At 39.5% G+C, this 18,530-nt stretch overlaps 1 protein-coding gene across 1 annotated transcript in view; it reads right to left on the bottom strand.

The window, feature by feature from the left end:
• man1a1 (mannosidase, alpha, class 1A, member 1) overlaps window positions 1-14,475 on the bottom strand; it is a 162,305-nt gene extending 147,830 nt beyond the window's left edge. Inside the window, exon 1 of the mRNA XM_085432373.1 lies at window positions 13,752-14,475. Coding sequence (XP_085288499.1) covers window positions 13,752-14,261 — 510 coding nt within the window. The 5' untranslated portion in view covers window positions 14,262-14,475. The remainder of the gene's footprint in view (window positions 1-13,751) is intronic.
• Window positions 14,476-18,530: the final 4,055 nt, after the last annotated feature.

Raw genomic sequence — 18,530 nt, 5'->3', positions numbered from 1 at the left:
CTGCAGTACTTAACAAAAGGGTACAGATCGCACCGCTGTAATCTACGAAAACAGTTAAATCAATTTGTTTTAAAGAAATCGATGTGAATTTAATATAATTTTCAGTTTTAAAGTCAGATAGGAGCGACGAAGCCCATCCTCTAACAATCTTAAATTATTCTTCTAATGTAGGTGGTTGATAAAAATGTTTTATTGTCATATAGTGATGATTAACAAGAAAAAAAACCTGTTTCAACAAACCTATTCTCTTGACTTTCTGTCATTAGTATCCAATTGTTTTCACAAATACTCTAATCACGAGCTCCTCTCACATGGCTAATGCTATTAAAACAAAGTGATTAGACTAAAGATGAAAGTCATTACAACAAAGAACAATATTGGTTTAGTTGAGATCAGCAGACTCACAGTGTTGAATTTATGCATCTTGGCATAAATTTAAATATCTTCTTATCTTAAACTACCTTAAATCGTTTAAGATAATTCTGTTTCAATTCTCTCTTTTGGTTTGGTTTCAACAAAATGTGATTTTCCAATTTAGTTACTTAAGGGACTTAAAATGTAATCTGTAACTTATAATGAGCTCGGACTGTTAGATTGTTTATTTTTGACTGTTTATCTCACCTCCTGGCCTCACTAATCTCACTAAAAGTGTGGATGGTGATTAACATGTTTTACATGCATGTGTTCACCCAAAGTCCCATGCAGCAGCACCACAAAGCATATATTATTGTATAAAGGAAAAAGGAGGCTAATAATATTGCACTCCCACCGCAGATAGCTAATGATCTAAAATAAAATCCACAGCATGCACTCCAGATCTGAAACCAGCCTGGGACCTGCATCTTTCCCATTCTTTCCCCATTTTCTTTTTTTTTTCAGCTTCTATCTACAAATAGTCCAATTTACACGACAAAAGCCTGCTTTCAAACAACAGTCAGGTTTGAAGAGACGGACTAATTATCCATATAATAGTTGTCGAATGAAATGAAATGCATTTTCATGACATACTGAATGCCCCAGTGCACTCTGAGCAGCCTAATTTCTCCTTTCAACATCACTGTTGTTGTAGCTCGCTAATTAATTGATAAGTTTTGATTCCTTTCTTTGTTCCAGGTTTACCTTGCAGTTAACACACTCCCTATAAATGTTTCACATTAAAAACCTTGTAGATCGGAGAACAAGAAGCCTTCTTATCAAAGTACAGTCAGATACACAAAAATAAAAAAATACAGCCCTGTCATATATTACTATGATTTCTGTTTGTAAAAAGAGAACGGGAACATGAGTGGAAACAAAGACAATGACTGTAGGGAAAAAAGAACAGAATCCACGTGCAATGCTCTCAGATAAATCACAGTCACAGTGGTAGAGTCAGTGAAATCTGTCAATAGGCAATTCCCCACAGCATGAAGATGAAGAAAACAATATACACACACACATACACACCAATGCCAAAACCCAGTTTCATTGCCTACTGCCGGCCAAAGCCTGTGGTATATCGACAGGACTTGGTAAAGAGAGGCAAAGCACACCTTTAGGTAAAAATGTAAGCCGGTGTACACTGGAAGTCTGAGTGCGAGAGTACCAATTGAAACACCACAAGACTTCCTTTAGACCAACCTGCAAATCCATTTCAGATCTTTTTATGTGGGACTACAAATACATGTGTTGTTTAGACAGTTTTAAAAGCCCTCAGTTTGTTTCTGCCTGTTGCTGATGGTTGGACTGCAAGCACTCTGGAAGCTTAAACAATATGATGTAAGTGGAGGAGAGAGGGAGGAGAGAGGGCTGAAGGAGACAGAGGTGATCTGGATGATCCGTGGAGGGCCCACGAAGGGTTACTGATGAATCGTTATTGACAATTCATTTAGCTAGCTTCTTAGTGGTGTCTACGCTAAAGGCACTGCCGCATTAGCTGACTGACAATTTTACTTTTGTTGGATGAGTGAAGGCACATTTCAAACCTCCAGATTCACAATATGACTCATAACAAAACATCATTATCCTGTGCAGCAAACTGTGTTCATTTAACATCACTTAATGCTTAAAAACATGCAGTATTAACAGTTTGAAGTGGCATTGCCTGACATCTTAATTCATCAAAACCTCTGAAATGAAGCTCAGTGTAAAATGCTTTTAACTTATTAATACCTTACCAAGATTTGTATATCAAAATTAGTTCTGCAATAAGCAATAACCTCGACTTTATGCCAGTCTATACGCCATAATCTCTAGATCCACAGTCCAAACTGATTTAGAGTCGATGCTATGAAGCTAATAAATAACTGAGAAATTATCAGCTGCAATTCCAGTTAGTCTCTCACCCTGTGGATGAACTAATCCACCATCGTGGACTGCAGCTGGCATTCGTCTGCTCAGCATCTATCCCACAGTGGAATGAAATCCACTTTTGGGGAAAAACACTGATTTCTATCAAAACAATGAGCACGTTGGGGAACGGGAAGATTCACAGGTCAATCAAGGGCAGAGAGAGTTATTTCATTTGCTCTTCAGATGATTATAGAAAAAAGAAAACCCAGAAAACTAATAGAATGAGTTGTTAAAATATACAGACAAAGTAAAGTGTATGTGTGAGAAAGCTGCAAAATATTAACATGCAAACTATTTTCAGCATTGGTAAATCTGTCCCCCAATTTTCACAGTGAACCGATGACACTCGCTAGTGAAATGTCATGACTCTCTAAAGCTGAAAATAAAACACTGAAATTACTTGTTTTGTCTGACCAGTGTACCCAACAAATAAATATATATAAATATATATATATTTTAGCCTTTCAATTACACATGGCAGAAAAACAGTTTCCGTATGCTTATCAGACCAATAACTATGCATGAGCTAAAAAGGAGCTGGGAGGATAGATGCTACAACAGCAGTAAAGGCCTTGATGTACACTGAGACGGATGCAGGCTATAGGCTTAATATACACCACACCCTCAGTGCATTTAGGTCTGTTGTGTGTGGGATGCAGGGCATCACCCTGTGATATGATCTGACTATACAAAGGCTACGAGACACACATAGACATAAATATGACACCCATAGAGCAATAGGATGAGTATGTGTGTGCGTGCATGTGTATGTGCGCATATGCAGAATTACCCCTATCATTCACCTTGAGTCATTAGAGAGACCTCACAGCCAGGAGACCTGGAACATGTACATTCATCCTCATCCTCTCCCAGTACAAACTACTATATACCTTCCAGAAACCCAAACACTGCACCAATCAATCCTTACTGACTCTTTAAGAGCCTTGTAGTAACGATCTATATTAATATATGGATTTAAAATATCCAAAGGCTTGTGGGCTATCCACTAGGACCGTATATCCACAGTGACTTTATTACACTAATACAGTATTCATTCCTCGGCCCTTCGTGCCACCCAGTGTCTTGGCCTCAGGGTAGAGGTGCAGTATAATCTGTCTTCATAAGGTAGAAAGTACACATCCTGATACATACAACATTTTTAGTCATTAACAATTAGAATTTACAATCAAATCTTCACTGTGAAAGTTCTGTTCTATACAGATACATATTTTATGCTTGGATCAAATGTGTGGTTTTTCTATTCCAATTCCGAGCTGCCTTCTTCTGTAGAAACAGAATAAACACTCAAAGTCAGAGACAATTACTAGGTGTCAAAAAGTGCAGTGTGCAACAATTAACATTAAATTAGGTCTAATGTAAACACCACAAGCTGAAGCTAATATGTCACAAGTCTGCCGAAACTATGTGTTGTCATTTGAGGGTCATTCAGGGTGGAGAACAATCTTCAAAGTAAATACAAAATACACAATTTAAAACAAAGTTTCATACAGAATTTACTTCCACTACTGATATACTTTGGAAAAATTGTGATATTTTTACGTTTTAAAAACAGAAGAAGAAAAAAAACAGGCTTTTAAAAAAAAAAAGTGCATTTCCATGAAGTACAACTACGAACTGAATAAATAAAATAAATAAATGTAAACTGAACTAAACATACCGCGGCCTGGTGGGAAGTGAATTCAGACTTCTTTTTCCTTAATATCTACATTTCCAGAGAACAAAGTAGATGCAGGACAACAATCATTATCCTATCTTAATAATCAGTAGAAGCTAAAACAGAAATTCAAATAAAAATTCTATTAATTACACAGCTTTTTGAAGAAAAAGTAAACCAGATGTTAGTTTCCTTTCTACCGGACATAGAGACAGTTTTGTGAAACTGGAAAACAGATGTGACATCTATCGATTTCATTTAAATACAAGTGCATGTAAAGACGATTTAGACAGCCTTTAAATAAAACAACAGCACAATCAAAGGGCCTTTTATATGACAAATCTCCCTTTGGAGATCAAATTATACAAATGTTTAAAGCATTAAATTACTTTCCAAGTGAGCCAATTTGTTCAGATTAAAGCGTTGCGTCAGGCAATTCCATTTCGATCGGGTTTTATTCAGATTATTGACATGAAAGATTCCAAGTAAACACAGCTATTGATGACTAATGTCTTTTCAAAATAATGGCACTGCTATTGAAGAGAGGCGCCACTGTCAGGATTGGCAAACACACAAGTCCTTTACTCTATATAAACACACACACTTATGCAGGAGGCTGCTGGGCTGTTTGTGGGCCTCAGCTATTATAGCCATTAGACAATTAAACAGAGCACCTGGAGGGGCTGGCAGTAACTCTATCTGACACACACAGACACACACACATACAGGGTCAATACAGAAATAGGACTAAGAGGCTGCCAAGTTAGCCCGAAAAAAAGACTTGGAATTTTATTTCAGGCTCCAAAGCCTGGCAAAGCAGCTTTTACTTTTTTGTGAAACACATGCTTGCTTGCAAAGACGCACCCACACTCACATGCACACACACAGCACCAGACACAGTGTAAAGCACATAACTGTGTTGGGAGTGGGCAAAAACCACTGAACTGAATCCTTAACACAGGAATTGTTAAAAGCGGAGAAGGTAGCAGAAGAGTGGATGAAGAGAACAGAGGAAAGTAAAGAAAATAAGGGGGAAGGAAATGACTGGCTTGTACAGATGTCAGAAGAGAAAGTGAAGACTAATGCTTCATCACTGCTCAGCAGTTGATGCGTGATAGCCAAAGACCTTTACAAACCAGCATTTATCCGTCGTTTTCTGAACAGCAGGATGTGGTCGCACAAGCCCCTCCTTAGAGTTTCCACTGTGTAAAGTTTAAAGACGAGTCTGTGCTGACAGAGGTAACAGGACTGACAGGATGATGTGTCCTTTAAGATACATACTGCAGGCACACTGTCCTTATAGCTAGCCAAACACTCATTTACATTTCATCTGCATACTAAACAACAACAAGCTCCACCTCATCACACACAAACACTCACCAAGGAACAAGATGATGAGTCACTTAGGACAGCAGCAGTTGCTCAGAGCAGAAAAGGTGAGTGTATGCATAATACATTGCAACAACTCTTTCACTGCACCGAAAATCTTCCTCAAAATATAGAGCTTCAGTGTTGAGTCTTTAAGGACGGGGACATCCCCAGCGTGAAAGGAAAAGTTTCAAGGTGTGTTTTAGGTTGTAATTCAAGTCTGGCTTCAAAATCAAACCATAAGCACAATTATGTCTGCACTTTATACTGCTGGTATGTCTTTACGAAGGGGCACAGTAGATCAGAAATGTATCTGGTCACCGCACCGAGGCGATACCGACTTCACTTCACAACCTCACTTGAATTCTCCAGGAGAAACTGTATGAATTCTGCCTATATTTTAATAATATCCTATGACCCCCCTACTCTGCCTTCAAGTAGAGTTAAAACTTCAAGTAATAGTTTTAACCTTTCTAAATAAGTTTTCTAGCAGAGCCCTAACTCCTCATCTTCCTATACAAATTTAAATACTTCAGCTTAAGGTGTCTGCTGATAACAGTGGCTCATTTTTCCAAAGTGAAAATGTGTGAACCTTCAGATATGGATTATGAGGCATTATAACGTGGGGAATGGGCAAGACAATGTGTTTGCCATTAGACGAGGTTTGCTGTATATACAGGGCATGCATATAACCAGCAGCTGTCAAAGATTTTGCTTTTCAGTTGGAGAAGTCTTTTTAGAGAACAGTCTGAGTTCCAGCACTGATACCTTGCACATGGTTTTATGAATAGGACGACATGTCCTTCAAACTGTCATGTGATGTATTTGATCTGTGGCTAAATTTCTGCCTGTTACTGTTCAAATGTACTTTGACCTGCAGTGTTTAAGCTGTATCCACATGCTTTTCCAGTCCCTGCTTTTTTGACATTCTCACACAAACTCTAAACAGTGCTGGGAGAATCTAGTTGGAACAAAACTTGCAGTCACTTTTTCTCACAGGCGTTACTAGAAAGAGTCAGTTTTATTAAGCCTGTGGTTTCCAAACTTTCTGTGCCCAAGGCAAAGCAAATAGCATGCCAAAATGTACTCACAGCCTTTATGTGATCTGACACGTGTTCAATTCTTCTTTTGATTATATTTCAGACAGCCCCCTTGTAGAATTTGCACATAGCATGACAACTGCAATTTGTTTTTTGCAAGCGTGTCACCTCTCCATTAGCATATACAGTACTTTACTCGTCTCCAATACATTATTAAACATTTTCACACAGTCCAATAAATAGTCTGGCTGCCTCTGGTTCAGCCTGAGCTCTTTGTTGAAATAAGCCACGTTTCTTTGGTGTTGATGAGTCACCTTATTAGCAGCAGCTAACCTCTCCTGTTAGGTGACATACTCGTTTGACTGGTTTGACTTGACACACATCACCTGAAGCCATATGAGAATGCTCAAAGACAATGGTCACACAATTTGGAACCATGAGTTTAAACACAGGAGGGCAGAAGGCACGTGACTGCCACTTCCTATTTTTGGACAATTACCTGCTCCTATGGATATAATCAGGCATCATGTAGGCCTATTACAGGAGAGTTTGTAGGTGAAACACTGTGTTTGTGTGCCTTATCAAACTGATACAGAAATTTGCATTCTTATGTGCAGCTTTGCCTAAACTAAGGCTGTGCTCACCTTTGCACAAACCATTTTTCACTGGTAGAAAAAAAAAATGCTTGGACTGTTTGGGCTAAAAAAGCAGCTAAAAATGTCTTTTGAAAGATAAAATTTCCACAGTACAAGATGCAAATAAATGCAAACTGTTGCCTCATCCTCTGTCTTTTGAAACTTAAAGAGACGGAGATGGCGTTTTCCCTAATGTTTGTGTTTGCATAACATTGTACGGGGGAGGGCACAGTATGGTGCACAGAATGCTGCCTACCAACAAGAGCTGTGGACAATATGCAGCTCACTGCAGACTGGGAAATGGCCTCTTTAATCTGACACAGTCATAACAAAACAAAAAAAGAAAGTGACTCTAAACAGTCTTTTTATAATTAATGTTATGACACGTTAACTATCATGTTATACAGGCGACTGCACTGCGGGAGGACCAGCTTTAGCTTGTCCACCATCACCGATAATTTTTTGGTTTTTGAGAAACAATACATCCAACTACTTCTTTCAACCAAAGCAGTTAGAGAGCTGACAAGTTTAAAAGCTAAACTATGCTTAAACAGCGTCGTGTAAAAACAACTTCAGACGCTGTGAGCTACAGAAGACAGTGCTGGCAATAATGTTAAAAACACTGGTTTACACATTCACCTCGACAGCATTATAATGTCTAATATATGTTGACATCAAATCAAATCGAACAGAATAAGAAAAATACCCTCAATCTTTCATTATACTTTCCACGTCCACTACGGCCCACTCAGGTATGAGTGACAAATTTCATCAGAAGGTGGGTGCCGGGTGCCTGCTTGTTTTTTGTGTACGCGCGGAGTTACGTGTGGAGAATTTGCATTGCAATCCACAAACTAAGCATGCACCCCAGGTGGTGGACTTCAAAGAAGTATAACAGGAATGGCTACTTGGCCATCAGGTCTCCAGCTGTCCATGTCCACAGCAACGCATAATGAAGGCTTCAAGCTGCATCTTACCTGTGGTTAGCCTACGTCAAAGGAAGTGCAGAGCACACGGGTCAGCAATAAGCCCATTAACTCAACCACTAACAAGAGTTTATTCAATGCATTGCCAGGTTGTGTTAAAATACAAATGTAGAAAATACATTTCTCATTCTTCATAAAATCGCAAGGCGTTCCAGGAGGGGACTTTCCTGCAAATGTTACTGAAATGTTATCCAATTAATCTTGGTGAAGAAATTGTTATTAACAGAAAAGTAGCTTGCTATGTGAAAGCCCGGGGTCCTGACAGTGGGGAGGCGGGGTTCTCCAGAGAGCCTGATTTGAGTCAGACAAACAGATTGAGCTGATTGTAGGATTGTGGCGGTCACTCCCAACAAACTATTTATCCTTTACAGAGCGACCCATGCTGTATGCGCTCTGCCCATCTCAAACTCAACATGCGCCCGCTGACACGACAGCTCAGTGCAGGGCTGATCCCTTGATAACTCGATCAGATGGTGAAGTTTAGCTGGGAGATAGCAGATCTCAGATAATTTAAAAATCCTCCACATAAAAAAGAAAAAAGCACAGGAGGTCACAAAAGATCATGGGGTGCATGTAAGAGTGTGTTTGGTCAGCAAATTTACTGGCTTTACAGAAATGGCAGAAAGATAAAAGTGTGATCTGTAGAGGAGTTCAGCACAAACCTGGAGACCTGTGTGGTCCAACTGTATGGCTAAAATCAACTCAGAAATATCTAGAAGGGCGCTGATACAGCACATGCCCCACCGTGAACAACGCATCCATCCATCATCTTGGGCTTATCCTTATCAAGTCGGTGATTCTCAAAACCAAACTGATGACTGCTTCCTTCATCTGTGCTTAAATTTCATACAAATCAGCTTCATATTTGTTATGTAATCTTTAAGGATATTAATATCTCTGAAGCCACTACTACAGTGTAATAAAGGTGTGATAGGAGAAAAAAAACCTTTTTTTTTTTTTTACTGAACTTGTTAACTGTCAGCTACTGCTGGAGGTTTCAACTCAACAGTGGTGATCAAAGAGGCTTCTTTCAGCTGCTCCCTTTAGGGGTCGCCACAACGACCATCTCTTCCAGCTCCCATCCCTTGCAATCTCTGTTACACCGACAGCCGGTTCTGCATGTCGTCCTTCACTACATCCACAAACCTCCTCTGTTGTCTTCTTCCATGTTCAACATTTTTTTCTCCAATATATTCCCAATTTCACATGCTCAAACCATCTCATCGGTACAAGTACACATCTAGTCAGTACACTTCTTTTGAGTTCTTATAAGCCTTTATTATATATGCCACATGCTTTTTTCCATGATGAGAAGCCATAAAGCAACTATTATGTAGTGTTGTTTTCTAGTTCAAAGGAAGGCTTCTCCCAGAAGATTACAATATGTTTATTAGCCGCTTCGTTAAAGTTGGGGTTGGTGAAGCCTCACACGTTTGCTTTTCTGCCTTTTTTTTAATTTTTGCAACACTATGAGTTACAGAAACTGAGATTAACTAGAGATGGACCGATCCGATATTACGTATCGGTATCGGTCCGATACTGACCTAAATGACTGGATCGGATATCGGAGAAAAATAAAAAATGTAATCCGATCCATTAAATATCACGAAAGCACCTCACAAAACTTGCAACACGCCGTAACTCACCTCAGAACGTTAGCATGTCGGAGCAGTATGCATCACGTGATAGAGCGGCTGTGGCATGTGGGACCTGTGGTCTGGATAGCATTTGGAGCTTCGCTAGCAACCTGGCATTTCATCTCCGACAAAGTTATCCCCGAGAGAAGTAAAGCAAGTGTGTAAGTCCATTTCTGAATGTTTGTAAAGCATTCCTGCGTTAAGCTTAACGAGCGACTGCCTCTCGCTCTCCGGCTGCTACTTCAATCGTGAAACTGCTTAAATGATCAGCTGATCGGCTTTTCTGTCGCGAGTCCGTCTTTGTTTTTGGCCCACTTTGCACCAGAAAGAGGAAACCAGCGGCTGAACAACAGCAGCACGTTTAAGCTTGATAAGCTGTTGTTAGAATGTATTTAATATTACTTTCTACACCAGGATCTTTTTCTACGTAGCTGACGCTGGTAACTGTGCAGGGGCGGATCTAGCAAAGTTTAGCCAGGGGGGCCGATAGCGCATTAACTGGGAAAAGGGGGCACAAAGACATACTTTTCTTTCTTATTCTCATTTAAAATGTCTAGCTTTTAATAAATAATTATCTGACACACAAAGTTTTAATTTGATGTAAAATGAATAGAAGTCAATTACTGTATATAGTGACTATTAAGTCTAATATATATACCCTAGTAAGCTATAGTACTTTTTCCTTTGGGAAGGTACCATCTGTGCAGTCTGCAATTTTGTTGAAGAAAGATGTTGAATCTATTTAATATTTCTTGAAAAATAATTGATTTCTGTGCATTTTTTTTCACACTGCATCAAATTAAGGTTGATTATGTCGATTAAGCATCATGAGGTGGCGCGTGAGGGGTGGTTCCCTATTTTTTATTTATTTATTTTTGTTGTTGCTGGGAGTTGGAACCCTATTAGTTAGGTTGCTTAATATTTACGCTAAGTACTCTTTAAAATACCAGAATAGGGAGGATGGTGTAGGTCTAAGTTTATTAGATTGATCAGTATTGCTGAACTATGAAATATTTTTTTTGTATACAGGTATAACAGAATAGCTTTAGTGTAGTTGTTGTTTTAAACTTGAGTATGAACTTGCAGACTTGCAAAATGCAGCAAGATATTTTAAAAAACAGTTTTGTTGATTAAAAAACACTATATCGGATTCATATCGGTATCGGCAGATATCCAAATTTATGATATCGGTATCGGTATCGGACATAAAAAAGTGGTATCGTGCCATCTCTAAGATTAACATGCATGTCTGGGTGAGATCTAAAGTGACCTCCGCTTAGCCTCAGTCTACTCATTTAACAATAAAACACGCAGCTGATTTTGTTTTGAAAGAAGATCACAGCTCAAAGTCTCTTACTGCCAAGCAAACAGGAGCTGAACTCATGAAGAAAAAGTTGCATTTTACTGCTTGAAGCACTACTGGATCTTTTTATGATTTACTACTGCAGGTTGTTACAGTTCATCTCAAAAATATGCTCTGAATAGAGCACCTGACCTGAATCAAACTTATAACCATGCATGCAAGTCGACACAGCGTCTGATATTTTCAAAAATGGAAGAAAATAAACAAAGTATTGTGTACAGGACTTATTATTTTTTTGTTATTGAAAACAAAACAGCAATACAATGTGTTACAACTGTACTTTATAAACACGAAAATCTGACCTCAAAACCCCACAGGGTTCAGAACCATTGTGTTTTCAATGGGACAGTCGTGTGCTGACTTTCCCCCCAGGTTATTAAAGTCGCTTTGAAAATCACAGCTGAACTCTAAAGCATAAACATCCATCTGAGATGTTGGAAATGGGATTTAGGACCTCACTAACAAAACACAAACATTAACACGGTATTATTTTGCCTAACATCATGATACTAAGTGCAGGAAGACCGTGAGTACGTGTAAATGCACATTTGGCATGGCTTAGTTTGTAAAGAGAGTGGCTTCTTGTTGACATGGTTTATTTAATGCCACATTCATGTGGCTGATGGCACGACCGCAGGGTTTCTGACTTATTCAATGGTACTTGACACATCTTAAGCTCGGCTTGTCAACCATCTGCAGTACATTGTGTCTTTAATAACAGACAATAGAAAAAAGGCTTTAGTACAGATACAGAGTGATGTATCAATAAAATCTCCTGTTGTAATATGAAACTATGCCATGTTAAATTGTTATGAAGCTTCAGTAAGCTACATCAATGTTAAATGACAAGATTTCATAAACAACTGGTCTCCATACAGTTACTTTAGTGAGTCTGTTTGTTTATTTATTTTTTTGGCCACCGCCAAAAATGCATTTCTCTCTTGAGTAAAGTATATCCCTAAAATATATTTTCATACAACAACCCTGATCATTTGGTTGGTGTTTTTGGTATCGAGGTAAAAACCCTATTATAATTCTCTCCTGAGAGTAAAAATATCATGGTTTAATGTCAGGGATCATTTAAGGAGTCAGGCGAATCCACTGCTGTGATATTTGTATCTGCTAATATTGACCACGGGTCTACAGGCAGAGACTGACTGCAGTGCTGCCTGCAGACTGCAGCAGCCTCCTCAACGACCACCTCAAGGAATAAAACAAAGAAAAAACTACATGCGCAGATATAATTCAGCACCCATAGGATTGGCTTAATAAACTGGAGTCCCCAGACACCGCATGACAACCCTAAAGGCCCCCTTTGTCCATGCCCCAATGTGTCAAAGGAATTTTGGAAGCACAAGGGGACAGGCACTATATTAGTTTGGTACCTTTAACCCCCTAAGAGCTGTGGTGACCCTCTTCCTACCTCTTTGCTCTCCAATGCTTTTGTTTTTATAGATTCTCCCAAGTCTTGGCACCAAAATCCATTTGCATTATATCAAGAAAAAGTCCCTCTTTGGACTTTTCAAAACATGCGTTTAGTGTTGAGATCATCACCTGCAATGCACATTTTCAAAATGACACAAACACATACCACTATCACAGTGGTTTAGATCTGATTTAACGTTTTAGTGAGGATGTTTTAGTATCAGTCGAGCGCTGCGAGGATCATAATATCACAGATGAAACAGCAGGTTGGCTGCTTTCATAAGATGCTGCCTGAAACCACCTCTGTGACTTCAAGGCTGGGATTTCCCCTTATTTCTACACACGCACACTGCACTGGCATAACACAATAATAGCAGACATGCTACCTGTTGGTATTTTCACCCTGCTGCAGGCAACAAGGCTAACGTTGTTTCCATCTGCTGTGACAAAAAAAACATTCAATAACGAAAAACACAGATGCTGTGACACTACCACTGTAAATAAACACAAGAGCGAATTAAGCTTCTGTTGCAATAATTAATACTATTAATTAGAGAGACGCACACGTTCGTTCTTTATTTAAAACAAATCCTTTTAGGTTAGGAATGATGGAGCTCACTGAAAATCTAGGTCACATAAAGATCTATGAAAGGATGCAAAAGGTGTGTTTTACCCCCCTCTCCCAGCCACCATCCGAGAATATACCAACTAATACCAGTTGATTCTGCACCAGCCCCTGGGACCAGACTGGGAAACTTGAAAGACAGGTAGGTCAGCCCGGAGGGGGGCAGTGGATCTCGCAAGCATTCCTGATTTTCCCCCGGTGTAGTGGAAAGGCAAAACGGTATTACTAACTGCGTTCAAAAAGCTCCCTAATTAAACTGCCAAGTACACCGAAGAGCATAGAGATCTCTTCACGCGGAAATATGATTAGATAAACATTAACATATATCCTGTGAATTTCGGATATAAGAACCACCTCACAGTTTGTTTCGACTAACTAAAATGATTAATTGTGTACCTGGTGTTCGCCAACTCCCACCGCTCTGCGTGAAGTAAATCAGCGGTTCGGGATAACAAGACTGTCGTGGCTAAAGTTAAATTTACATTTACATTAGTTCTTTTTTTGCATTTTATGTGTGTGCCGAATAGCAGACAGGTTGTGAACAATCCCTATAACGTGTTGAGTCACGTTCTCCCATGACTCCAAACAGCCACACGCCAAGGCACATTTAAAATATTGGATTTTAGAAGGAGCTCAGCTTGACAAGAATCCTCTCCAGATCCTTACCTCCTTGATTTTAGCCCGTCTCTCCCTGGTTTCTGGGTCCTGGGGTTCTAGTCCCGTCGCCCCTGGCGGGCGGTGGTACTCTATGAAAGGTAAATTATTGCCATCCTTCGCACCTTTACCCATGCTCTCCTTTGTAACTTTCGCTTTATCAGCTAGAATGTCATTTTGTATCACGTCGGGAAGTTTTTGTAGAGTATCCTTAGCCTCTAACAGAGCCTTTTCGTGGTCTTTCTTGATTTTTGCCAGGAGCCTGTCGTCGTTTCCAGCCGAACCCGCGTCGCTGCTGTCCGGACCGGTGTGGGTGTTCGTTTCGACCGCGGAGGAATGAAAGAAAACTCCGCTGAGCAGCTTGGAGGAGTCCGGAAGGAAGAAAATTGCCCCGAAACACAGGGTTATAAAAGCGCTGAACACTAATAACAAAATAAATTTCTCTGTCAACCTGAAAGAAGTCGGGCTGGCAGACTTCCTATTCGGGGTCGCGGTAAAAGGCAGAAGAGTTGCAACTGGCATTTTCCCCTCTTCCTTTAACAACTCAAACAACACAAAAAAAACGATTTCAAATGGGAGATTTAACTAGAGTCGGGCTCAGCTTCGGCTTATTCCGTTCAGAAATCCATCTCCGAGTGATACGAGCCGTGTCAGATGGAAAACAACAGCGATAAAATCTCCTGTGAAAAGTTCTGCCGTGAAGCTTGTGTCCATACCGGAGACTCGCTGCAGATAGAGCGAGTCCAACGGCTCACACAGGAAGCCACGGTAGATGGGCGTGACTGAAAGGCGCGATGACCTAATCACGTTCGTCCCTGTGAGTGGTGGGAGCTCTGATGTGGGCGTGTCCCAATAACTGCGTGGTATAAAGCCGCTGACAGCCTCGGAAACCGTCATTTCTCACTAAGCGGGGAGAGAGTTTGAGTGGAATGTAACACACGGGATTTTGAGCTTGTTACTTTCCTAAGCAATATACACAAAAGTAGGATTTATTAGACGAAATTCTCCACCATCTCTCCAAGATACAGACAAGTAGGTCTGTATTTTAAGAATTTTAAGAATTACCTGAAAGCATCATAAAATGCCTAAGCGCCTCTCTGCACCCACCTCACTACCAACAGCAATGCATAAATGCAACACAACAATGATTAGCTAATAACATCACATACAAAACAACAACAACAATAAAACACCAATACATTTGTACTTTTATTTCTTCAAACATGTTAACGGAGCACATTACTTGTAGTAATAGTTTATTATTGTTGTATTAGCAGTTTTGCATTACAAAGTAAAGTTAAATACTACTTTTGCCACAAGCTAAATTCCTCACTGGCTCATTTGTAAGTCTAGTCCTCTCTAACAAATGAGAAAAGCATATCATGTGACTTTCTGTCTGAACTTCAGTCATGTGATCTGTTAATTTTCACAGGTTTGGGGGGATTGAGGGTGGGCAAAACAATAGCGGCTTTAGGCCCATTAAGACAGATGATGTGGAAAAACCTTATTGACTTTTATGTTTAAAAACCCTAGAATCTCATGTTCTGCATGCCAAAGGAAAATATAATCAAAGACAAACATTCATCTTCTCAAGAAAGACTGGCTGGTGTGAACCATGATAACAACCGTCACAGGGCCTTGGTGTTTCTGGTGTATGATAAGACAACAAATGAAGGAACTGCCCAAGAGTGAATGTCCTGCAAAGATCACACCAGGGGTGCAATATGTGACGAAGGTGAAAGAGCTGAAAAGGAGGCCAGGAGAAACAGGAAACACCTGCGGATATGTCTGCAACCTGCTAAAATCTTTGTTCATGTGTCAACTTTAGGACACGTGAACACCATGGGTGTTAATGGAAAGGTACCTCAAAGGAAACAACTGGTCACTAAAAAAATAGAACATGCCCCCGTGTCTTAAATGACCTTGATGCTCATCTAGAAAACATAATTCTTAGTAAAAATCCACAGTGCTTGCAGGGAAAAGGCACTACACACAAACACAAAGCTTCACAGAGGGAGCATCATGGTTTGGAGATCGTTTGTATCCCTTCTATTATTGAGGAAACAATGAATTCAAGAATACATCAAGTAATCTTTCAGGACAATACATAGCTTCGGTCCATGACTTAAAACTTAATGGAAAGACTCAGAGCACAGAGGTAAATCAGAGCAGTGGAAAGTAGTGGAAAATGAAGTCAGAGCACTGACCTTGAGATGCTCTGCCATGACCTGAATAGGGCTATTCAACCAAGACTTTCCTCCAATGTTGATGCACTAAGGCTTTTGGAGGAAGTGGTGGTCTACATTTCCTTTTGATTGTTGTGCAAGGCTTATAAGCAGCTACAGGAAACATCAGATGGTGACAGACACTATTAAAGAAGGCTGCTAACAGGAAACACAATATAAGAACAATGAAGCCACTGTAGAAGTGCTATAAACGCCAGCTGCTCTTTATGGCCATTTGAGGCTGTTCCAAAAGGGTCAGTCCTCATAGATTCCGATTTTTTCCCGTAATGTCAAAATGTTTAAAATCTGGTGAAAGAATTTTTTTTATTAGATTTATTTATTTATTTATTTTACAAATCACTTTCTTAGATTGTCAAGGCTAATGAGCTGTTTGTTAAGACATCGCCACATTTCGTTCCAGGAAATGAAGATGGTTGTCATTATAAAAGCTAAAACAGAGGCTTCAGAACACAGAGTTTACTAACAAGAGGGAAATATCACAGTCACTACATCCATCTTTTATATCAGTCTATTGAGCTGACTTGTTTTTTCCAACGCGCTGCGATAGATTATTCAGCGTTGTAACAAAGACATCAAAAGTACAACCTTTTATGTGTTAATCAGTCAGATTGTTTTCTCTGTTATTGTGACCTGTGTGAATCTTTTGTAATTACCAAGTCTTCTGAACTGATCACTCATAAAACGTGGTCTGATCTTTAGAGAGTTGCAGCTATACAGAGAAAAATGCCAGACTTGTTTATGCAGAAGTGCAGCAAGTGACGCGCCTCATAATACACAGCTGACAGCCATTGAAAACCTCATATAATACATTTGTGCAGGGTACTGATTATTATTCATAGGCTTAACAAATTGGATAAAACCTCAGTCCCGCGATGCTCAAGAACATGCACACATGCATGATTGCACACATAGATTTTTACTGATGAGATCCATGATCTTTGTTAGTCCGTTTTTGAATGTGAGAGATAAATGGCAATCATTTCAATTGTCTCCACTGCATACTCGTAATGGCTTGAGGAACCAGACGGTTATAAAACATGCAATTTAACCTTAAATGGGACTGGAATTAGCTACAGCTAAGAGCATATTTTATGAAAGAGAGAACTGAAATAATCTATTTTGGATTTCTTCTCTGTTACTGATGTGTGTGCACCTGATTTCAAACTGAAAAGTTCATCTTACTTGCTGGTTGATAAAAGCTTACATTTCTGTACATATCTGACAAATTACTGTCACGCCAATAGGAATCGCAGAGCTTGAGAAGTGGAAACTGTCTGGATTGAAATCTTTGTTAGTATATACCATACTTCACCTGTGGAGAGATGGAGAGTCTAATCTGGGGATGACAGATGTTTGCTGCCATTTTGAAATTCCAATGCTGGGATGACAACTTGTCTAAATGATGACACACGTCCGTATGATTACTTTCTCTCTCCGAGATTCAAGCAGAAAATTAAATCTTAGATGAAATGCGTGACATCTCAATATTGAACTAAGACTCTCTTGTGGAAACGGTTTTGACAACTGACAGTCTTTACTCCGTCACTGCGCGAAGGTTGTCTTTAGCTTTTTCAGTCGCATTTGCATTTGTATTTTTTGATAATGTATGTATCAAAGAAACAACAGCTTCCCAGTGCTGCTGTGGTTTTCTAGGTGAGGAGGAACAAGTAATCCTTTGTTGTGAGGCTGGTTTAACTTGTAGAGAAGGATAAACCCACTTTTAAGGCTCACTCAAAAAAAAAGTCCTCTCTGTACAATCCTACGCAATTAGATCTTAAAGGTCCCTAAGAGTTATTTTAGAAATGAAGAGTTGTACTTAGTTTTTTTGTACTCATTTTCCTTTAACCCCATGGGGAAAGCTGTTCACGTCGACCTTTACATGGCAATTACAAATAGGACGAGGGGCATTTTTTTGTAGTCTGCAATATTTTTCATTTCACATCATAAACTATTGTGACAGCATGTCAACACTGGAGGCAAGCACTCTACCAAATCTACTGATGTCAGCAGTCCCGCATAGTAAAAATCAAAAATAATCAGCTGCAACCCCACTCGGAGAAAGTGAGAAATCTTTTGTATACATATTTTAAGTTCATATGATATGTTCGATGCGTCTCAAAGGAGATAAACACATGAAGCCTTCAAACCAACAATAACTGCGTGTCATTCTTACTGCGCCGCAATGAATTATCGTGTTTGGTAGACATCGGTTTTGAATTTTTATGCAGGAATGAGGCCTTCGCTCCTTTATCGTGATTGATGGGAGAATGAAATTTATTTATCTAAGTCTGCAGGGGTGGAACTGAACCCTGTGAATGTTATGTTGGATCACCTGCTTTAGTGGACTGCTATCATAGAAGATAATACATTCAACAAAATTAACAGAGAAATCTATGGTACAGTATATCACCAATAGCTCATCTTAGGATTGTTGTAGCAATCATGTTTCTTTCTTTTAATTTCACATCAGGCAAAGAAATTCAGATTCCTCGAGTTGGATCTGGTCTGATGTTTTCAGGCCACTTTTTTTTCCTAACTTAAATAA

Source organism: Copadichromis virginalis, linkage group LG15, assembly GCF_057382275.1.
Source record: "Copadichromis virginalis isolate Kocher_CV1m ecotype Utaka linkage group LG15, C_Virginalis_male_GT1.1, whole genome shotgun sequence".
Classification (NCBI taxonomy): domain Eukaryota; kingdom Metazoa; phylum Chordata; class Actinopteri; order Cichliformes; family Cichlidae; genus Copadichromis; species Copadichromis virginalis.
Note: the sequence above shows the minus strand (reverse complement) of the source record. Positions and strands in the feature narration are given on the sequence as shown.